Genomic DNA, 24,618 nt, shown 5'->3' on the forward strand with positions numbered 1-24,618 from the left:
CCTCATCAGTGTATTTCAGTCAGTTTGCCTGTTCTTTTCCCCACTCTGTCTCTAGCGGACCCTCTCACCCCGCTCACCTCTGGCCTGTACCCCAGTTCTTATATGCATAAATAAATAATTCTTTAAGAAAAAATAAATGCACAATAGAGTATCCAGCTCCTTGGTAAATAATGATAAAAGCATTAAAGATATGACAGAAGAATTTAAAACTAGGAATCCTAGAATTAGAATAACAAGAAATACCTGAAGACTTTTTTTCCCCACCTATACCATCCCTTGTGCTGTCAATTAATTGTTAAGTGACTACACTTGTTAGAAGTTCCACACCCTGTAAGAATAGTGGGGAACTGGATAGGTTTAGCTTTGTCTTATGGTTATTTCCCTATTTGTTCTTTATGATTGAAGCAAGTAATTATTAAATAAGATAAACCATTTTGTTGTTGAAAATTCTGCTATTTTCAGTAAAGAGAAATAGTGTATTAGTGTTTGTTTTTCCTACTGAATTTTTTTTTATAAGATTAGTGAAAAAATGTACTTCTAATGCTTAACCTCTTGTGCCACAAGTAATTATAGCCACAAAACTCTTTGGAAACCGAATTTGATTACTTATCTAAATCCTGGTAACACTTATAAAAATTTGTGTCATTTCATACGGTGTTGTAAACCAATGTTATTTCAATTAAAAAACTGTAAAGTTTAAACTTTGCCAGTTTTGCCATTGCCATTATTGATTAGTAATCCAAACATGGGTGTCTTTATGAATTCAGTTGTTTTTTATTGATTATTGTGTATAATTATTCTGACCAGGTATTCTTAATGGTTCCTCTGACTCAAATCCCCCCAAATTCTTTTCTCATGAGATAAAACTACTATTATCTGAGTGTCAAGGTAGTTCTTCATAAGCTTATGTAATCCCAGTTGACTATTTGTTTTCAATAGGAATATGATGAAGAATGGGCTAAGAAAATTCAGAGTGAAAAGTTTCGCTGGCATAACTCTCAGTGGTTGGAGATGGTAGAGAGTCGTCAGATGGATGAGAGTGAGCAGTACTTATATGGTGATGATCGAATTGAGCCATACATTCATGAAGGAGATATTCTTGAAAGACCTGACCTTTTCTACAACTCAGGTAAGATGATAATAAAAACAAAAACAGTTTGTATGTTGTATAAATAAGGATTTGGGACTGCAAAACTTTATTCTGAAATTTTGTAAGCACTTCTTTTAGTATATAAATTGATCTGTGCTAATGATATCTAGTGTAACATTGTACATCAAGCAAACTTAGAAACGCAACATTTTTTTCCAGTTTTTCCATAATTTTTGATAAAATGTACATAAAAAGGTATAGACAGGAAAATGAATTGCTCTTAGAGTGTATTACTGTCTAGAATGTATAATTTAAAATAACATCTTTAACATTTCTACTTCTGTGTGAAAATGTAATACATAGTTTTCTCTATTCTGTATCTATTAATGTATAACTTACTAATGGGGAGGGGGGTTGTGTGTGTCTTATTTTAACATTTTAATTTTGCAATGATTTTTCTTTCATTTCAAACTATAAACTCTTATAAACTCCATTTGGTTGGGAAGATTTATTCGTTCTATAAAAATAGTTTTTTCCTTCTAAGCTTTGCTAGTATTTTCAAGGCAAAATTTAATTCTTTCATAAATCTTACATATATTGTAACCTTGTTGATTTTGCCAACTGTCTTTTTCCAGAGATGAGTTTGGCGTAAAGACTGGTGTGCTTTTGCATATTCTGGCTTTTAGTCTGTTACAGTGTTGCCAATATTAATATTACTTTATTGAAGTCATTTAGTTGAGGAGAGGAAGGAAAGGATTTCTGAGATCTGTAGGGAGTTGTAAATAAAAGCATTAAAATAATTATATCTGATTTAATGGCTCACCATTTTTTCCCCTACTGTGTAGTCATTTGTGTATTTTCATAATTATGTATTGTTCAGCTTGCCCATAAACACTATATAATTTTATATTTGATATGGATATTAGAATTCTGGGAAATTGATACTTTATTTGAAAATTAAATAGATTTTTTTCCTAACTGAATGTTACAGAAGTAATGAAATACCAATTTATGTTGGATGGAGTAGATCATTAATTTCCACCAGCCAGAATTTCTTAGTTCAATAATGGCAAGCAGCTGTTCCTTACATATTCAGATATACATGATGTAAAATATATATGATATGAGGTTTTTTTAATAGAAATCACAGTTTCTTCTTGGAATCAGGTTTCTGGCTTTGAAGATTGATACTACTTTTCAGTAAGAATCAATTACCTGTTTCCAAAAGAAAGTAAGACTTTTAAATCACTTAAGTATTCAACTTTGTTGTTTTAATACAATTAGAATTTCAGAACAGATTTTTAGAAAGTTGTACCACATTTCCTAAATCAGTTCATTTAAATTAGCCTCTTAAAATGAAAATCATATTTTCCATGAAATATTTTTATTTTATAATTAAAATATATAACATGCTTTTGTGAGAAATCTGAATTATGTATTTTTATATAAAAATTGAGAAACAGCCCAAGTGATGGAAAAATAAATGAATTTAAGCATTTAAAGGGTAAAGTATTATCATTAAATATCCTATATTTGTTGTTTTTTAATACCTGTAGCCTGATGACATATAGATATATAGATATAGATATAGATAGATATATAATGGTAGCCAGTTGACAATGGATATTACATTGGTATGAGTTTAAAGCTACAGCTCTCATATCAAACCATCTGTCAATATGTTTTTAGTTTATGAATTATTTTACCTAGTCCATTTTCTATGAATAGTTCTTCAATCAAATGAATCTCTGTTGTATCTCTTTAAATATGTCATAGAACTTTAGGTAATGGCAGCCTCTTGTCTTTAATTGTATACAATCATATCTTCAGAAACATGAGATAAATCTGTAATACTACAGATTTGTTTGAATAGTTCTGTCCATCTTATTTAAGCCCCTGGGTTCCCATGAAACTTTAGGCTGCTTCCTATAAAAGCAGCTTTGGTAGCTTTTCAACCACAGAGATTAAGCTAAGTGCCCCATAATTTCATGGTTTTTACATTTTACTTTAAAGTGAAATAGCAGTCTGTACTTCCTAATCATCATTATTGCCCTCTGTTTTCAGATTGTTAGATATGTCAAAAAGTATCTGGTTTTTTCTTGCTTTTATTAAAGAAAAAGATCTCAGTGTTGTTTTACAAAATAGGAATCTTCCATCTTTTAATTACAGAATTTTTGTCGTCAGAGTTTATAATTGTGGTGATTGTGGTCATTGATAAATTTCCTTTTCTATCATGAAAATGGTGCTTTTTGCTTTAGTATTTTACCAACAGAGAAAATATAATTTATAAAGCTGTATTGCTACTACACATTTCTAAATAACCTTTTACATTTTTGTTGTCCTTCATCAATTATGGTGAATCTTATTCTTATCACTTAATATGTCAATATATTTCTGGAATATCAAATTTAAAATTGGTTCTCTCTTGGGATTATTGTAAAACCATAGTTCAGGATATATATCCATCCCTATTTATTTATTCTAAAATGTATTATGTAATTGTATCTTAAGTGTTTGTCTTATATTTTACTTAACCTAAAATTTTGAAAACAAAAATTGAATATAGTGGCAATAAGGGACCTAGAAAGTATTATTATTATAGTAGATGTAAAATGATCATCTGATGACTAAGTAATTTGCTCACTATATGTTAAATTTATGAACAATGTTGTGGATGTGAACTGGCCAAATTTATCTAGAAGTCACTTAACAACCGATATAGAATACTTATAGAAAATGAACATTAAAAGGCCTTTACTTTCCCAATAGTTATTACAAAAGCCATATATTAAAATGTATTTTTACTAGCACTGAATAGTCATGAACCCATCATTGAGACTTTTTCCTCAGATTTCTTATTTATTTATTGATAATTCTGTCAAAAATAGGTTATCTTGGTTTTTAGATAGGAACAAATTGGAAAGTAGTATTACGCTAATATCAGCAAGAAATAACAAGACTTAGATTTAGGAGAAAAATTTTTTTTTGTTTTTTGTATTTATTTATATTTTACATCATTGTTCATTTTTAAACAATGTTTGCTTTTTTTTTCCCCCTCAGGTATAGTCCCCATAGAATTTCCTCCACCAATTCACCCGTGCACCATCACCACAGTCCCCTGTGCTCCTCCCTCCCTCTCTCCCCCTCCCCTGCAGGATTTCTCTGGTTTATAATTATTTGGTTATTTTTTGTTGTTTTGTGTTTTATGTTGTTATTATTTTTCCCCTGATGTCTTATTTGGTTCCCCTATGTTCCTCTTAGAAGGGAAACCATCTGATATTTTTCTTTTTCCTTCTGGCTTATTTCACTGAGCATAATTCCTTCTAGTTCCATCCACATTGCTGCGAATGGCATTAGTTTATCTTTTTTGATTGCTGAATAATATTCCATTGTGTATATATTACCACATCTTCTTGATCCAGTCATCTATTTTGGGGTTGTTTTCCAGGTTTTACCTGTTGTAATGGTTGGACCAGTTTGCACTCCGACCAGCAATGTAGGAGAGTTCCTTTTTCACCACATCCTCGCCAGCATTTATTGTTGCTAGTTTTTTGATATGTTCCATTCTTACTGTTGTAAGGTGGTATCTCATTGTGGTTTTGATTTGCATTTCCCTGATTTCAAGAGATGTTGAGCATTTTTTCATATGCCTGTTGGCCATTTGCATTTCCTCTTTGGAGAAGTGTCTTTTAAGTTCTTCTGCCCATTTCTTGACTGGATTGTTTACTTTGTTTTTGTTCAGTCATGTGAGTTCTTTGTATATCTTTGTGATCAGTTCCTTATCAGTTGTATGGAGTGCAAAGATTTTTTTCCCAATCAGTGGGGTGTCTCTTTGTTTTGGTTAATGTCTCTTTTGCTGTACAGAAGCTTTTCAGTTTGATGTAGTCCCAGGTGTTTATCTTTTCCTTGACTTTCTTTGCTTTTGGTGATGAGTCTTTAAAGATGTTACTGAGATGTGTGTCTTGTAGTTTTTTTTTTAAAAGATTTATTTATTTATACAAGAACCGGAGTACAGGCCAGATATGTGGGAGGGTGAGAGGGTTCACCAGAGACAGAGCAGGGAACAGAACAGGCAGACTGACAAAATACACTGCTGAGGGGAGCAGCAGGCAAAACAGGAGAGGTCTGCTGTACCATATGGGTTTCTCCGCGGACTGCCAGGATCAAACCTGCGCTGCAGAGGATGTGTACAGCTTCACAGTGCGGCGCTCAACTGCCTGCGCCATCAGGGAGGCCCTGTCTTGTAGTGTTGTACCTTTATTTTCTTCTATATATTTTATGGTATTATGGTTTCAGATCTTATGTCCAGATCTTTTATCCATTTTGAGTTTATTTTTGTGCATGGTGTGAGGTAGTGGTCTAGATTCATTCTTTTGCTGCGTATGTTGATCCAGTTTTCCCAGCACCATTTATTGAACAAACTGTCCCTGTTCCATTGCATATTCTTTGCTCCTTTGTCAAAGATTAGTTGTCCATATATGTGTGGCTTTATTTCTGGGCTTTCTATGCAGTTCCATTGATCTATGTGTCTGTTTTTGTTCCAGTACCACACTGTTTTAATTATCATGGCTTTGTAGTATAGTTTGAAGTTTGGAAGTGTAATATCTCCATTCGCCTTTGTTTTCATCAGTAGGGCTTTTGATTTTTCAAAACTGTGCTTCTTTCCCCTGTAGGCCTCTGGGAAACAGAGCAGAGGGGTGGAGTGGAGTGCCTCAACAGCACTGAGTGCTGAGTCTGCCCCGTGCTCTCCCAGTGCAGTGCCCGCAGTTGTGCAGATCTTGTACCCCAAATTTCGTGCCAGGTTCTCAGTTCCAAAGCTCTCAGATCCCAAACGCAGGTGGTAGCCCTGTTCAGTGCTCAGAGTTATGGTGCCTTCTGTGGCCCATCCTGTGCCTGGTTGCTGAGTTTTCAATTACCCAGTGCGGGTCATTCACCTCGGTGGTGGCCCCTTTGCATCTCCCCACAGTCCTAGATTGTGTGGGCAGGAACTTGAGCAGCCAATCCCCACACGCTTACCAACTAGCCTTTGATTATTTGCTGGTCCCTCCTTTTCTCTGCTCAACATGTGGCTTGTGGAGTTCCTAACTTCCTCTAAGGGCATGGGTTTGTGATTACCCCTGCCAGATTCTCACCTCTGTGGCAGTTTCCTAATGGTTCCCGAATTCCAGGTTTCGGGGTGTGGTGCCTGCAGTAGTTCTTTTCCACTGCCTATCCTGCTTGGTCTCTAGTTTGTTCTTGTAAAAAAAAAAAACCTTTATAAGCAAGGGGAAGAACTCAAAATATATAGTAGTGTAGAGCCTTTTAGCATATGCAGTAAGATTATAGCTTGTAACCAAAGACATGACTGTTTAATAATTTACATTTTAGTTAAGATTGAGTCATCAATAAATGCTTATGTTCAGTATATTTTGTAATGCACAAAGAGTATAAAATACCCTTAAAAAATTTGCAACCCAGGCCTCCCCTGGTGGCACAGGCGGTTGAGCACTGTGCTGTGAAGCCGTCCGCAGTCTCTGCAACACCAGTTCGATCTCTGGCCGGCCAGCGAGGGTCCCACATGGCGTGGCAGACCTCTCCTGTTTTGCCCGCTGCTCCTATCAGCAGTGTATTTTGTCAGTCTGCCTGTTCTGTTCCCTGCTCTGTCTCTGGTGAATCCTCTCACCCTCCCATCTGGCATCTGGCATGTATCCTGGTTCTTCTATAAAATAAATAAATTTTAAAAAATTTTACAAAAATTTTGCAACCCAAGTTTATTTATGTGTGTGTTTTAAGATTTGGCACTCAGAGTGCCAAGCATTGCCTATTTAGAAATCCATGTATTTGAAGTATTTAATTCCCTAGTCATACTACGCAAATGAAGCTGTCTGAGTTTAAAATGTGGAAGATATAAAAGTGTTGCGCTTTATAACACCTTGCTATTTAATGCCTACTCACCTTAACTTATACATGTTTTTTCCTTAGCTTGGACTATTCTTACTGTCCATCCCTATCTCATCTTACCCTTTTTTATCTTTTGCTGTCTTCTCCATAAGACTGTAAGCCCCTTGAAAGCAGAGACTATTTTTCATCTCTGTACTGGCATCATAGTATATGTCCAATTAATGTTCACCTATTATGTTGCATTGTTGCAAAAGAACACTTAAATATGTATGGTCTTTTATTACTCCCAAGAGAATTATTAGTCATGCTTAACATTTTTCTTTCCAAATTTAATATACAGGTTATTTTCTATTGCCTAATAGAAAATAAAAATATTTTTTATTCCCTAATATATTTCACTAGTTACCATTTTCCTTCTTTCTAGATGGATTAATTTCCTCTGATGGAGCCATAAGTCCAGAGTTCTTCAATGATTATCACCTTCAAAATGGAGATGTAGTTGGGCAACATTCATTTCCTGGCAGGTAAAGTCTTCCAAGAAAAATCTAATATATGATCCCCTTCTTTTTTGAAAAATTAGAATTCTCTTCACTCCCCTTTTTTTTCTTTCATTAAATTCTATAAAAACTCATATTTTCAAGAACATGCTTGCTTGATTTTAAATTAACTTATGAAGTCACATTTTCTATGGAGGAAAATAATGGACAACACAGATCTGAAAAAAAAATAAATATTTTTCACCACTTTGGAAAATACATGCCATCTATTGGAATAGATAGTACTTTTGCAAAATTAATGAAACAAAATTGTTTCCTAAATGCTTTCCAAAACCAGTAAAATATAACATAAAAACACAATACATGTATCTTAACAATTATTCTGACATCATTGTTTTAGAGAGTTAATGCTTTGATTATATTAAGGACTTTTCCTCCCTATAGGGCTTTCAAATAAAATATTTTAGGGGAAAAAATGTAATATGCCAATATTGTCCTTCAATTATAATAAAGTTTTCCCCAGCAGATACCCAGTTTCATTGTGGGTGTCAGCTTTTTTAAAATCTTGCCAGCGAATGTAAGTAATATTTTCCCCTTCATGTCATTTCTAGGGTGTAATATTTTAGTTTAGACTGACTATTGAAATGTCTGTCTTCTGGTATTACTCCTGGGACTTCAGGTTGTCTTATGAATAGGTGGTACTTGTATTTGCTCTAAAAACTATTTGTTTTTTCCTATTTTATTGATATAAATTTCTCTTCTACAATTCTGTTTCTCATTAATATAAACTATTCTCTGGTTAGGAGGACATGTTTTATGTATTTTTTTTAAATGAAAGAACACATTTGTGTTTTGTTTAATACAGTATGTTAAACTCTTAATGATCACTTCTAATAAGCCATTTTAATCTAATTTTAATGATTAATGCAACCATTATTGATTATCAATTGTGTATAATCTATTTTACAAATAGTTTAATAGTTATTTTATAAATGAAGAAATAAAAGTTCTAGTAATTTAAGTAACCAACTCACATAACTGGGATGGTAGATCAAAAATTAAAACTCAGGGACATCTCTCTCCAAAGCTTACATTCTTTCCAATTTGACATGATGCTTAATTTGGAAGGAAGCATAGCATACTATAGCATACTTTTAAACATTTCTTAGCATAACCCACATTAAGAAATTACTTTCCTGGGCCTCCCTGATGGCGCAGTGCTGCCGTGAAACTGTCCACAGCCTCTGAAGCATGGGTTCGATTCCCGGCCGGCCAGGGAGAAACCCACATGGCGCAGCAGACCTCTCCTGTCTCACCCGCTGCTCCCCTCAGCAGTGTCTTTGGTCCGTCTGCCTGTTCTGCTCCCCATTCTGTCTCTAGTGAATTCTCTCACCCTCCCTCACCTCTGGCTCTACCCCAGTTCTTGTATAAATAAATAAATCTTTTTTTAAAAAAAAGCAATTACTTTCATATTGCAACCCAGTACACACATATTTGTTTTCATGTGTATGTATATATGTATCTATACACATATGTAAAACCATTTCTCAGAATGGTAATTGCTCTTATTAGTTGTAATGTGCAGTGATAAATTCTGTTTTATTATTTTCTATTTCATTTTGAAATGCAGATTGCAGCCCACTAAGTTGATTTCACAGCTCATTGATAGTTATGACTAAAAGTTTAAAAGCATGATGGTGCAGAAAGAGGAGTATTCATGAAATGTGATAACCTTATATGTCGGTCACTGTTCTATGGTTGACTTTATATTTTTATTAAATGTATTTATTTTCTTACATCATTGTTCACATTTGGATAGTGTTTGATTTCTCCCTTCAGGTGTAGCCCCCATAGTCCTCCCACCACAATAGCACCCATTATCCTTCTCTACCATCCCTTGTGCACTTCTCTCCCCTGTTCTGACCCTTCTCCTGCCCTTCCCCTCCTGTAAGCCTCAGATCTGTGGACAGCTTGCAAGTTTTGTCTTTTTCCTAATCCTTTGTTTGGTTTCTCTGAAGTGGACTTTAAATAAGTAATACTACTTTAGAAATAGTTTCATCGGTATTCTGGATTGGTATACTGGATTATATTGGTAGAAAACGCCTTACTTTAAAAAGTGAAAATTAAATATGTCTGGATACCCCAAAGCATATAATTTTTCATTACCTCTGATGTTCTGTCTGTTTGTTCATCTATAGTAGCTATAATTATTTAAATAGAGGATGTGTTTAATTATTATAACTACAATACTCTTCATGAGGCAATTCACTGTACAGATGCTTTCTGAAACATAATTGGAAAAGTAATAAATTATTTGGGTATATAATCCTAATATTTACATGGAAACCTTTTTCTGAGAGCATACTTAAGACTGATTATTCTGACATTTATGTTCTGTGAATGAAACATTATTTTGTATCCATTTACAAAGAAAGCAGACTGATACTAGCCATGTATTACTTATTTGAGAAATAAGTAATACATATAATCATGATTATATATATAATATAATCATGATTTTTATATAATCATGATTTTTTTTAAGAACCTGAAAATTTTTACTACAATGAATATGCAAAATTTATGAGCTTGATTCAGCAAAATCTCATTTCTGATTTTCAAAAATGATCATTTTATAAAACAATAAAAATATTTTAATAGTGATACCTATTAACTAAGTTATGCACTAAACCAAGAATTTCAGTTCTTTATTCCTTAATTTTGTTAATAACCTTTTTAAAAATTAGGAAACTGCTTTCTTTCTTTTGTAAGTCAGTTTCTTTTGAAGGGTAAAAATATTTAAGTTACTTCTTTCACATCATAAAGGATACATCTTAGTAATGTTGGATTAAGGGATTAGTTACTAAAACTTACTATAGACTATTTTTCAAATCAAGAGGATGATATATTTGTTTATTATAAACATCTTAGGTTGAGAATTATTTGCCTTTATAACAAACTTCCCCTGGGAAAGTTAGTCTTTCATCTCTTGTCTTTGAAAATTTTTCAAGACTTAAATCACATAACTGTTATTTTCTCTTTTTATTTCCAGAAGAAATAATTTACAGTGAATTTCCTCAGGTTTTTTAGTAGGTAATATATCAAATAAAAAGGAACTCTAAAATGTGTCAGTGGATATATAAAGTATACAGTATAGCCAAAACTTCATAGTTGTTCTTTGCTACTTTCTGTTTTATTACTTTATTCTGGAATTATTTACTTTCTAACATTCTATCATTCTTGGCTTATTAAAATTATTTTAGTAAGATTTATATGCCCTTCTTTAATAGTAACAAACCATGTATCTTAACGGCTTATTTTTAATTCTGCACAGATTTAGGTATTTTAAGTTAGGATATTATTCACATTTTTGTCATGATGATTTTGTTGCATATTGTCAGAAATTTGAAATTTTAAGTTAATGCAAAACTTTTGACACTGGTAAACATAAAGCCCATTCTATCAAATAACAAACTGCTACTTTTGAGTTTTTGGTTTAACTAACAGTTAAGCAAAATATGAATTTTTTTAAGAAATATTAACAGGTGTTGAGCCTTTTCTTCATTGTAAATATGAAAATAAATAGATTTAATGGACAACGTGAAAAATTTGGGTGACCTATGAAAGAATAATGTCGACTTAATTTTTAATTATGAAAAAACTGATTTGATGAAAACTTTTAAAAAGGGGAAGTGTTATCTGTTTTGAACCTTGCTTTTCTTTAAATCAGGGAAATTGTCCAGATGATTTGTAAGTTACTTCCCTGTTCTTTATTATATGTATTTGATAAATAAGCACAGCTAAATTATCTGAAAGAAAAATAATAATGTATAATATGTAAATTTTTATCATTGTTTGAAATGACTTGAGTGTCAGTAGTATGTAGACGAAACAATGTAACAGTGACATGCTAGTCTTTTAGTACTCAGGGCTTTTCATTCTTCATGATTCCTTAATATTTCAGTGAGTTCAGGTATGATACAAGAGAACATAAATTATTAATGTATGACAAGTTTTTCATTTAATTGTTCAAGGAAAAATTCTTCACTTTCTAAAGTGACAAAGTTTATTAATCAGACAAATCTGTTAAAATGGGGAAACTAAACCAGATTTAGATAATTGCTTAAACAGTTCAAATTGGTATTTTTCTTAAAATGCAAGTCAGAGGGGTCCTTATTCATCTGAATACCTTGCCTGCATTTTTTGTAATGTAGCAAGGCAGTTTAATTGGAAACATGAAAACTGTTAAACTCATCTAGTCTATCCTACAAAAGAGACTGAATGTTTGATAAAATAGATACTGGCAGCTGGACAGTGAATCCTGGGTTTTAGACTTGTGTCACTATCAGTTTGAACTTCTTAGTGCCAGAATTTCCTGACATTTAGAGGGTAATGCAAAATACATTAAGGCTCCACAGACTTTCGCTCTAGAGCTGCCAATCCCAGAGCATCAGTTGTAAATCTGCCTGTCCCAAGATCTAAGCGGTGTTAGAAGTAAAGTGGAACTTGCTATTGAAGCTAATTAAAAATAATAAGAGTAAGCCTAGCTTTCTCTCCCTTTGTACAAAATGTATCTGCACCATATTTTTGGACCTTTTTTTATTATAACTCTTACTTTTCAACACTAACAAGAACCTCATGTTGAGTATTTTTAAACTGCTTCCAGCTTTTACAAATCAGTTTTTGTTGCAGTAAAAATGGTCCATTTTTCTTTTATAGGAATCCAATTTTCATAAACTGGAAAAAAAAAATACAGAGACTGCTTAGGTTTCCTTGGGGCTTTGAAAAATATTTTTGAGAGGGCCTGGAGTTCTTTGTGGTTGGCACAGTGATGTCATTCATAGAGTCAAAGATGAACTAGATGTGTATAATATCTGAGCCATCTGATTCTGACACTTTCATTTTCTGTGTTATATAGCCTGCTTTTCCCCCCTTTTTTCTCAGAATAGTGTGGCATTAACTTTTCTGTGCATGAATATATTACATATTGTACACATAAAGCTTTTATTCTATTATTTTAAACATTAAATCATAATTCTGACATATTAGTTGCACTTCTAAAAATCTTACTAAATAATTTCCTTAACACTTGAGATAATCTTTTGTACTCAGCTATTTAGTTTGCTTTAGTTACTAGTGTTTCACACGAGAAGAGCAACCTCAAAATTATGTATTTCTGTCTGAAAGGTATTGTGTAATATTTATAGAACCACATATTATTCCTAGAGCTATACATTATGAGATTATCTCAAGGCAGTTATTCAAAAGAGATATCAATTTGTCTGTCACAACCCTTTATTTGGCCAAGCAAGAAATTCTTTTATATTGAAAGGAAAGTAAATATGCCTATAAAATCTCTTCTTTGATAAATCTTTTATCAATTTTAATTGATAACCCAGGCACTACCATTTGTTCTAATAGTTTTAAGTTTTAGTGACTGAAACTTAAATTCATTTCTGCAGTAGTACTGTAGAAATTATATGGGAGGATCAAAAGAAATATGAAAAGAACCTCCTAGAAATATTTCCATGATCGGCATCAAGACCAACCACTTGTTCATCAGCATTGTGAGGGCTAAATGAATTGATAAATATTTATGAAGTCATTTAAAGATTATCAACTAAAACACTGCTATATTTAGTGTTATTAAATTTTTATCAGATATGATCATAACTTTTTTGTTATTTAGGGTATCTTATTACTGGTTTTCAGCAGGGAACATATTTCATGGAGTCTTAAAAAAATCTCCTGACTTTAGTCATTTTTCAGCTGCTTGGATACAAAACAAAATAACCAGACACCATCTTCACCTATTAAACTGTCAAAGTTTTTTGATGCTAATACATATATATAGAAGCAATGAGGTACACCACTACACCTCTCACAGGAATGAAATAGACAAAACCTTTGTGGAATGTACTTAGTAATAGAGAATAGGAGTCTTAAATGGTTCACTTCTTTATGTCTAAAAATTTATCCTTATGAAGTAATTAGAGATAAAGATTGGATAAATTATTTAAATAAAGTAAATGTCAGAAAATAGATACACTAAGTTTTGTGAGATACATTTACTTAATTGCAGAACTAACATTTCTTTTCAGCACCTACTTTTGTAGTACATGATTTTGTCTATGCTTTAGATTATATTACAATGGTTTTCTGATTTAAGTAAATATGAAAGTCAAAATAATTTTAAAAGACACATTTAGCACTGGATAGTCACTTTATATAAAACTCTCCACTTTTTGACTGACCCTTAGTTATATTTCTCTGTATTCCACATGTAAGTGAGACCATTAGGTATTTGTCTTCCTCTTTTAACTATTTGACTACAAAACTAATGCAACCCAAAGGGGAGGATGACAGGATGGGAATGGGGGAGAGTAGGGACCCAATGGAACGTGGTGGAGATTAGGGTACTAGTGATGGGCATGATGTGAAAATATACATTTGTGAAGGTTTAAACTTATATATAACCCCCAAAGATACAATGTAAACCAACTTTATCTCAATATGCATAATTAAATATATATATGCTATAAAGGAGAATGGAAATAGTTTTCATTCATTCATGAATCATTTACTGTCTCATTTCTCTATCATTTTCTAATCAAATCATAGCACCATTCTCATAAGTAGTAGTAATAGGAATGTAGTAACATGATATCCTTGCTCACATTTACAAAAACCATTTATGTCACAATTGATAGAATACCAACAAGTTAAAAAATTTGCTCACACTACATATTTGCTCTTTTTTAGTTGTCAGATTAGTCTCGTGATGACTTAATTGCATGAAAATGTTTCTTATTTAAGTGTCTTTAACAAATAATAAAGTAACAACTAAAAACATTGAGCAATAATCCCTCTTAATAAAAACCTGTTTCCTGTTTTTAAAAAAAAAAAACTGAAAAAACCCTTTACGTTTTGAAGAACTGACTGCAGTTCTTCAATTTGCTTCTTCCTTATCTGATTATTTTTAATAAAATTCACCTGTAATGTTTTAATAGCATAAAAATGAGTTTATCATTGTCACATCTGTAATTCTAGTAATGAAACTCAACACTGTGGTTAAGAATATTTGATCATTCCATTTATATTTATTTGTACATATTAAAACATTTTTGCAACAGATTTGTTGATTTAATCTTAATATATAAAACATTTTCATTTTAAAGCAAGTATTGAGCAATGTACTAACTTTTTTAAAAACTTAGTATTTTATATATTCAGGGCATTATTATGTATTTTATTTACTCTGTTCTTGAATATATATTTTAGGAACCTATATATAGTTTCCTAATATGTATTCTTAGGATATTTGCAAGAGTTGCTTCTTACCTTAAATGCAGTTTTGTTAAATCATGATCAAAACACATACAGTAGAACCTCTTTATTGAAACAATGAAATTGGATAACAAGACAATATCTTGTTTACTTTTAAAAGTTGTTCTACTTCAGGGTATATAATTTGATTGTAAAGTACCTAGATCTGTGCAAAATTTTATTATAATTATATTGTTGTCCAGTAATCCCATAACCATTCTGCTAGTTGTTTTTTTAGTTCAACAGATAAAATGTTTTAGGTGCCTTCTAAAAGTTTCAAACAACAAAGTATTTAAGGCTCTTTTTTTCTGTCTAAATCTAAATAATAAAGACTAATTTTTAAATTTGATTTTTAATCTAGCATTTATATGTCATATATTTCATTTTGATTATCAACTAGTGTGTGAGATAAATAGAACAAAGGGTAGTATGGTCCCTGTTTCAACAAATGTAGAAATTAAGGTTTAGAGATTATTAAGGAACTAACCCAAAGTCAAATAACTAATAAAAAATGAAACCTTTAAGCTTGATAAGATCTGGCACTCTTACTATTACACAATTAGTGCCTCCAAATGACAGGCAAATATATATCTCTCCATTAACTGCTTCAATTCACAAAGTTTTAGTGTAGCTTATTAAAATTCAGCATCAGATATGTAGGTTGTGTTATGCAATGCAATATTGTTTACCTATTTTGTTTTAATACCTTTGACATGGTTTACTGCAAATCAGTGTTTCATATTGCTTGGAGCAAGTTGCTAGAAGTTTATTAACACATTAAGTAATCATTTTACTACTGTTAAATTCTCGTGAGTGGTAGATTGTTCTCTACAGGTTAATGCAGGTGTATGAAAAATGAGGGTGAAATGAGTGGAATAATCTCAGCCTGGAAGAATTTTGTCTCATGCAAATCACTTGTTTAATTAATTTATGAATATTTATATGCACGATGATATTGTTTTATGTCTATAAATGAATCCTCATATATTTAACTAATTATTGTATTTATTTAGACTTTAGAGACAACTTCTTTCTAGCCCTGTAAAGCAAGGAAATTTCACTGCAGGACACTAGTGATTTGCATTTCCCAAAGAGAATTGAATTAGATTTTACTAGTAAATTGGGCCTATAACCTTTAAGGCCAGATTTTATTAGATTATCACACATCAGCATTAGCAAATTGTAAACTTTACTGAAATATAGAAATACAAGCCCAAAATCAAGACTTAGAGTCCCTGGGAAGATGTTTTATCCAAGAGAAATTATACTCCTCACTTGGAAAAATATTTTAAATGATTTACTTTACTCTGGAAATTTAGATGCAAGAGAAGTTGAGGAAAGACCTGCCCACATCAAGTTTGTGTTAATTTTCAATCTTCTGTTTGAGCAGTTGTTGGAGGTATGCATGTTACTGTATATAAAGTCCAAAGATATTCCCAAAGAAAATTAGATTTATTGTTGCTTCACTAGACTTTAATTCAGAATAAGAAACTCAGTATAAATTGTGTATGACCTGTAAATTTTAAAAGTAATTTGAATATGACTAGATCTTGCAAAGATGTTAACACATGAATTATGGCATAACATTGTACTAGAAGAAATGACATGGGAATTAATCCATTCGTGAATGAGAAGTTAATTATATCTCCATCATTTAAGAGTAGTTGTCTTGTATTAAAGTTCATCCATCTTTTTATGTGTATTTTTCACAAGTTGCTGACTGTTCAGATAATAAAAATTAGTTGTAAATTTAAACGGAAAGTCTTTAATCAACAATGACTACTCTATGATATATTTGACCTATGAACTGCTCCTATTTTTTTAATTGAGTTTTTTAAAGGAATAGTATGCATATTACTATTTTATTAAAGGCTTGTTTTCTCATACTCTAGTGGAATAACAAAACTGTAAATAATTTGGCTGAAAAGCACACCACACCCTCCAAAAACCAAAGAGGAAAATATAGTATGTTCCTCTTTTGTTTCTTTTAATTCTTTTTTAATTAAAATTATTTATTTTCTTACATCATTGTTAATTTTTGTACATTACTGATTTTTCCCTTCAGGTGTAGTTCCCATAGTTCTCCCACCACCATAGTGCTCGTGATCCATCATCATATGATACTAAGCTGACTCCTAATCTCAGGGATATTTTCTAACTTAAGGTTGATTTACTCTAGCCCATCTGTTTTGCTTGATTTAACAATATGATTTATGTATTTATGAGCAATTGCCTAAACTTCCTTATATTAGATTTGTTAAAACAAATACATTTCTCAAATTTTTTTTAAAAAACAGATGCATCCTACTACCTATCCATTTTCAAATGTAATGTTAATTAATTTCCATATTCTCCATATTGCCCCTAGTTCTTCCAGATGTGCTATTGCAAATAGCTCACCCCTCGGATATGAGCCATATGAGCCATATGGTCTCTGTAAACTGATTTGCAATTATTTTGAATAGGAATTGTACAGATTGCAGATAAATTATTAAGGTATATGTATATTGCCAAATAAATCTAAGAGCAAAATATTAAGCTGTAGTAAATGAGAAAGGAATGTGCAAATGAAGACCTGCCTGCTTTATTAAGTTTAGTGGTTACCTTCTCAGTTTCAACCAAGAGTTTCTTTTTTTTGTTGTTGTTATGGTGTTTTAAAAAAATCTATAAAACTGCTTACAGAAGTATCTTAGACAAAAACAAGGAAATATAATGTTCTAAACTCAACCAGTCCAAACCACTTGAGCTGCTATGACAGCTCATAAAACTGAGAGTAGTTTTTAACTGGGCTCTGTTTTACATTGCCAAAGTGAATTTTCCTTGCAGGAAGTAGCCAGAGGGTTTATTTAGTTTCCAGTCCATGGCTTTGATCTTTCTGTACTGTCACATCTCGGGTTACAGAGCCCTTTTTCACTGCAGTAAATCTGCAATAGTTAATGAGAATAAAATTTCCTCCTCCTTACTGATCGCATGCTGTTAAATGCCAAACCACAGCCAACTGCATATTTGCAGAATTTCAGCTACAATGTATGAAAACAGTGCAATCAGTTTAATCTTGTTGTCTTTGTAATTCATTTTATTGGGCTTTCTTCCTTTTTAAGTGACCTACTTTATCAAGTAAGTGGTTGCAAGGCCAAACCTGGAGAAAGATTTAGAATGTTAATAAACTGAGAGAAGAAAGGTGTACATGTGTTAGGGGTGTGGGGATGGGGTGAGGGGTTGGGTGCACATGCATGTATACTACCATTAAGAGTTAAATTGGTTCTATTTTAATGCTCCTGGAAGACTAAGCCTTTCTTTCTCCTAAAATAAAATAAACTGGTTTGTTATTTCTTTGATCATCTTATATGTTCAGTTTCAATCTAAATTTGCATTAAATGAGTTTAATAAGCTAAAACCTTATTTTTCACTTTCGATCACAGAGAAGTTTCTATATTATTTAATAGAATTTAAAAGAGTTCAAACAATTTGATCTCTGCATTTCTAAGAACTTAAAATAATGTTATTATGAGGATCAACTGAACCGTCTTATAAATAGCTCTCTACACATATTGGAAATATTGTAATTATCTGTTGAATAATCAGTGGAAATTCAAAATCATATGCATGCAAACTGAATTTTATGTATTATTTATATGCGATCTTCATACTGAGGTACAGTGAAATCTCATTTATTTTCTTACTTTGCTCAAGGAAATCTCTTGGTTGAGGCATTATTTAACCCAGTCAATATATGTTAAATTATTATTAAGCCTATCTATGTGTGTTTAAACTGTAACATCATAGTTTGCATGTGAAAATAGAGGCTGAAAGAAACAATTTTAGACTGGCAGGGCTGAGGGGCTGTTCAGTAGTTTGCTTTGGCTTTTTGCAGTTTTAAATTTGCATTAGACCATTAGTTCATAATTCAGCCAAAATCCTGGATTTTAAAAGTCCACAGAAAATTTCTGCCTAAAATAAACATTAATTTCTTAAGGTTTTGGTTGTTCTTTTTAAAAAATCTTTGACAAGTGAAACTGCTTGAAAATGTTTGGTTTTGGAATATGAATAGTCTGATTCTAAATGAAATTACTGGAAAGGAATAGAAGCAATGTAGGCTTCAGTGCATATTGTGTTATTTGAAACATTCTCTAGTTTTCAAATCTGTCTACAAGCTAAGATATGTTGATTAATAATAATGGCATTTATGAAATATATTTACTGGGTGCCAGGCAATATGCTAATTGCTGTTCATTATATCCCTTGTCTAATTCTTTTTTTTAAAAAAAAAAAGATTTATTTATTTATTTATACAAGCACTGGGTACAGTCAGAAGCGCGGGAGGATGGGAGAATTGTCTTTCGCGCCATGTAGGACCAGCTCTGGCGGCCGGGGATCGAACTGGCGCTGCAGAAGCTGCGGGCAGCTTCTCAGCCCAGCTCTTAACTGCTGCACCACCAGGGGAGGCCCACCTTGTCTAATTCTTATCTAATTAAATGTTCACAACAGTTCAAGGAAGGAGACTTTATTATTAAGAAAACTTGCCTAAGGTTATCTTTCCACCACCTTCTTTTTTAGCCCAATCAGTCTCTTTTCCTCTAACCTCCATCCTTTCTTGCTTTCTTCAGGACTTTATCATGTAATTCTTCTTTGCCCTTCTATTGTGTCATTCCTGTTTGCCTGAAAACATAATCTGGACTCTCCAAAGTTAAACTCTCTTGCCCAACATTACATCCTAGCTACTGCCCATTTCACATTTCCCTTCATTCATCTCAAAAGATTCCTATTCACTTCAGTTTTTCCAGTCTTGTGAAAATCACCAATAATTTTAATATTGCGAAGCCCAATGGACCAGTGTTTGACCCTGCTTTTTACACCTCCCTTCTCTCAATTCTCAAGATACCCGTTTTTCTGATTTTCCTCTTAGACCATTCTCCATTCCTTCCCAATGTTCTCTGCTAGGTATTTCTCCTGGTCACCTTTATATACTGGTTACTTCAGGGCTTCCACCTTGTTCTCTAGCCCTAACATTTGAGGGATTCATTCAAGTATACTTGCCACCTAAAGGATTTCATCTAGATTCTGTGATTTTACATACTTATCTGTAAGCTTATATTTATATCTGAGACATCTCCTCAGCACTATCCTTATCCCTCTTACTAGTTAACATATCCAGTTGATGTTTTGTAAGATTTGATTTCCCACATGCAAACAGGTCCCTCTAATCTTCCATCTTGGTAAATGTCACCACCATCTAGTAGTTGAAGGCATAAACTTTGGCTCTATCCTTGATTCCTCCCTTTTTCTCACCATTACCATCTTCCCCAGTGCAAACTATCTGCAAGTGCAAGTCCTATTTTCATTTCTAGAATCTCTCAAATTTGACTGTTTTTTTTTTTTTCAATTTCTGCTGTTGGTACTGTAGTTCAAATCACCATTGTCTATAACCTCCTAATTTTGTTGCCTTTTATTTAGTATTTTTTAACATTATAATATTGTATTTATATAATATTGTGTGGTAATATTTTTACATTATAATGCATTATAATATGATGGTAATATTATATGCCAATTACAACATTACACCCCAATAAATCGGCAAAGCTTTAAAAAATTTGAGCTATGTCGATAAAGTTTTAGATAAAAAAGTAAATAGATTATAGATTTGTATCTTCTATTTGACCAAAAAATCACATTATAATTGGAACACAACTTCTGTTTAATGAAATGTTGTACTTTGATCTGTTAATACACTAGGGTTTAGTTCATTATATCAATAAGTACTTTGGAAGAATTAGTCCAAACAGCTGTTTGTAGTGGATTTGTAATAGAGATATTGCCTTTTTAGAAAAACAATGTCCTACAAAACAAAATTTGAGTAATTGTAGATTTAAAAAGAGACTTTATATCAAAGAGTTTGATGTAAATGTTATTTCCAGTCCCTCCTGTCTGTTGGGCAAAGGTTTATGGAGGAGAAAATCAACTTTAAATTTAGATTAAATTAGATTAGATAACCTCAAGGGAACAGCAACAAAATATTTTGGTCTCAGAGCTTCTTTTAGCACTGATATCATAGCTATTGATGAATCTCAAAACTTTTGTGTTATACATTGCAACAGATTTGTTAAAATGCATCAGGTTTTCTCATTTTTAAATATAAAGACAACAAACCACCATTGATGGTTATTTGGAAATGGAGATAATGTCTGTGGTTAAAGGAATTAATTATAGACCATAATCCTATAGATTTACCTGTAGAACTCTTAGGCCAATGTACAGTTTTTCAGTAGTAACACAAATCTGTTGGTAATCTCATACCTGATTAGTGCCTCTTTCAACTAATAAAATTCAGACCTATCTCAGAGAGACAAAAATGCTACTTTGTTTTTATACTTAGGAAGAGTGACTATAATTTACTAAACTTTACATGTTTGTTGTTGGTGAATGTAAAATTTACATATATCTTTGTTGGTTCTTAATGTATTTAGCTACATATTTAAGCCACTTATTTCTATTGCCTCATTTCAGGCTAGACAGACACAGTCAACACATGCTATCTTGGGCCTTTGATTAAGTTAAAGATCTTAAATAAGTAAATCTTTTGAATAGACTTATAAATAGCAGAAGTAATGATTTTCTGAATATTGTCTCTTGTGGAGATATATGTTAGCAGTCAATCTCAAATACATACTCATATTTTAAGCCTCTTTGCTTAGCTTTATCTAAAGTTGATACATCCCACTTTTTCAGAAATTCTTTCCATTTCAGGTTTTTCCAGCCAAAAACAAAGCACCTTCATATTGGCCTCTCAGAAATTAACAGACAAAGCAATCTTAAAAAGGAATCCAGATTTGTGTGGACAGTATCAAGTGGCTAATTTAGAGCCCCTCAAATGTGAAAGGATGGGAGGAGGCTTCTATGAACATAGTTAGGCAAGTAAATTTTTAAATTGCAACTGTAACTTAAAAATGACATCTTTTCAAATTGATACAAGGAACCTCATAAGGCCATATATTTACATAGGCTTTCAAACTTCATGCTGAGATGTCTTTTGAGGTGGTAAATAAAAAAGGAATTCTTAAACAGCTCAAAAGTTTTTTTTAAGTTTCTTGGTTTTAAGAACTTAAATATTGGACTATTGCAATTTAATTTATTCTCTATTGCAATTTAATTTATTCTCAGAATAAAGCAAGCACCGTAGTCATTTTATTTTTTTTTTAATAGAGGCATGTTTTTTTATTTATTTATTTATTATATTTGTTTGTTTGTTTTGTTTATACATGCACTGGGTACAGTCAGAAGCGTGGGAGGGTGAGAGAATTCACCAGAGCCAGAGTGGGGAGCAGAGCAGGCAAAAGGACTGAAGTACACTGCTGAGGGGAGCAGCGGGCGGCAGGAGAGGTCTGCGCACCATGTGGGATCCTCCTCCGGTGGCCGGGGAGCAACCAGGGATCGAACCGGCGCTGCAGAGGCTGCGGGCAGCTTCGCAACCCAGCGCTCAACCGCTGCGCCACCGGGGAGGCCCACCATAGTCATTTTAAATAAATCAGTTTGTAATCCTTCCTTGCCCTGCATACTTGACATAACTAAAATAGATACACCTTTGTGCTAGTTTCAAATGCTGCCTAAAACTCTGTACTGCCTGTATCTCAAAAAATGTTGGTGCATTCTCATATCCCTGAAGAATTCTCATAGTTGCCCAGCTTTGCTTTTATAATTGGCAGGTTGGCACAACCTTGAAACAATAGACATCACAGAATGAAAATACTAGACCCTAAACTCTCATGACCACTATCATTGTCAGAGAGAAGCCAACACTGTAGCAGTAAAACCTGAAGAAAGAAAATGTCAAGGTAGGAAGTGATTTTTGTGAAATAAACTAAAATCTTTACCTGTAATTTACTGCTTTCAAATTAAATTCACCAAATATAAAGTTGAAAAAACATGTAGAGACTTCCCCAGTATTTTTTCATCCCTACAGGTGTTGTGTCATTTGCATCAATCATGACATAATAGCTGAATGTTTTAATTGAATAACCTTATTTATACAAGCAATCTGATCTAACTACGGTAAAAGAAACGTGATTGGCTATGGCATTATTTTAGTACAACATTTGCCTGTGTGTAGGCATAAATAGCTATAAAATATGTAAGAGCCCTACAAAGCACAGTAGAAAGCATGAGTAAAAACCATAACAAATGTAGCAGCATATCTCTTAAATGTCTAGCTATATGACAAGAACCAGAATTTATTAGCTATTTTTAGAGAAGGCTCTATCATATTCATATAAGAATAACAACACCAGGGCCTCCCTGATGGCTCGGAAGATAAAGTCTCAACTATCAAGCTGTCGCCAGCCACTGCAACATGAGTTAGATCCCCGACCAGGGAGTTAACCCGCATGGCACAGCAGACCTCTCCTTTCCTGTCTGCTGCTCCTCTCAGCAGTGTATTTCAGTAGATTCAACTGTTCTGCTCCCCACTCTGTCTCTGGTGAATCGCTCACCTCCTGTACCTCTGGCTTACACCCTAGTTCTTGTATGCAATAAATAAAAATGTATCTTTTTTTAAAAAAAAGGATGACATCAAATATGTACAACTATAAGAGTCTCCATACTATTCTTGTAAAAGACTGAAATGCTCTCAGTGCAGAGAGATGTTAAAAGGAATCGCTATCTTATTTCGTCAAAAAGAAAAGAAAAGAAATCCTAACAAAGTTATCGCTATAAACTGAAAGAGCTTATATCAGTAGAAGCAGAAATCACATCCAGATATTCTGGTCCGGAAATCATTGCTCCTCACTAACTGGAATAAAATTCAAAAGTTGTTAAGAAATTTGTGAGTAAGTTAGTTATGCTGAATTTAATAAACATAATTGTGTGTCCTTACATTAAGGGAGAAAAATGCCCAGGTGCATCAGTGATAGGGGGGAAAAAAAGTATGGTATTTCCTTGTTGCTTTAAAAGTAACAATTTTTATTTAAAATATGATAATATGGGATAAGTCAGAAAAATCACTGTTCAAACTATATATTTCTGCATTCCATTTTACACCACATTTGCTTAGTGTCAATGCAGTGTGTTTATTCCTGAAGGGTGCTTAGCCCCATTTGAGAAGAGAATTATAGAACAACCTTGTTTGATCATCAGAAAACTACAATCTAGTTGATCAGAATGACTTGTCCATATCTTGACAATCTTAAATTAGCTTTACCTAAGTAGAAAATGAACTTATCTTTTTTTTTCTATGGAACCACAATAAAACATTCTCAAGGACTAAAAGAGCTTAAGAGTAGAGATTTACTTTAGTACCTGTTATTCTTTTAAAAGCATGATGGTGTATTATACTGTGTACCTAGCTCCTAGATGCTCTAAAAAACACTAACAATGGAGTATTTGGTGTGTATTGATTACTGAAAGTACTATATTAGTGGCTGAAAGTACTAATGTAACAGTGCCCAACCTAGTTTTTAAAATATTATTTAATTCCAGGAAATGCCTTTTTTTTGGTTGGTTATTTAAAATAATAAATTTATTTAAAATCAAATTTTTAATCTTTTGTTGCTTAGCTACCTAAAACATACAAATTTAATTTGATAAGTTTTTATTTTGTATACTTGTACCATCAAATTTAGAAAATATTAATTTGATTTTACTGCAAAAAATTTCATTTATCAACCAACATTTGATTTTTATTATTCAGAGGTAATTTGTTGATTATCTAGCCTAAAATTGAGACAAATGAGTAAACTATGACATAAATTGGAAACTATACATTAAGTTTCTTATATTTGATAAGATTTTTGACCTCACATAAGGCAGTAAAAGAAAGTAAAAAGTCCCAAG

The 24,618-nt window shown here is 32.6% G+C and overlaps 1 protein-coding gene across 4 annotated transcripts in view; it reads left to right on the top strand.

The window, feature by feature from the left end:
* Positions 1 to 24,618, top strand: part of KIFAP3 (kinesin associated protein 3) — a gene marked incomplete at both ends in the record, with an annotated part of 134,458 nt that overhangs the window by 90,654 nt on the left and 19,186 nt on the right. For all 4 annotated transcript variants that reach the window (XM_084250609.1, XM_084250610.1, XM_084250612.1 and 1 more), the window contains 2 exons: positions 940 to 1,129; positions 7,395 to 7,494. In XM_084250609.1, the coding sequence (XP_084106735.1) occupies positions 940 to 1,129; positions 7,395 to 7,494 (290 nt within the window). The remainder of the gene's footprint in view (positions 1 to 939; positions 1,130 to 7,394; positions 7,495 to 24,618) is intronic.

The sequence above is a fragment of the Talpa europaea genome (assembly GCF_964194135.1).
Source record: "Talpa europaea genome assembly, chromosome: 12".
Classification (NCBI taxonomy): Eukaryota; Metazoa; Chordata; class Mammalia; order Eulipotyphla; family Talpidae; genus Talpa; species Talpa europaea.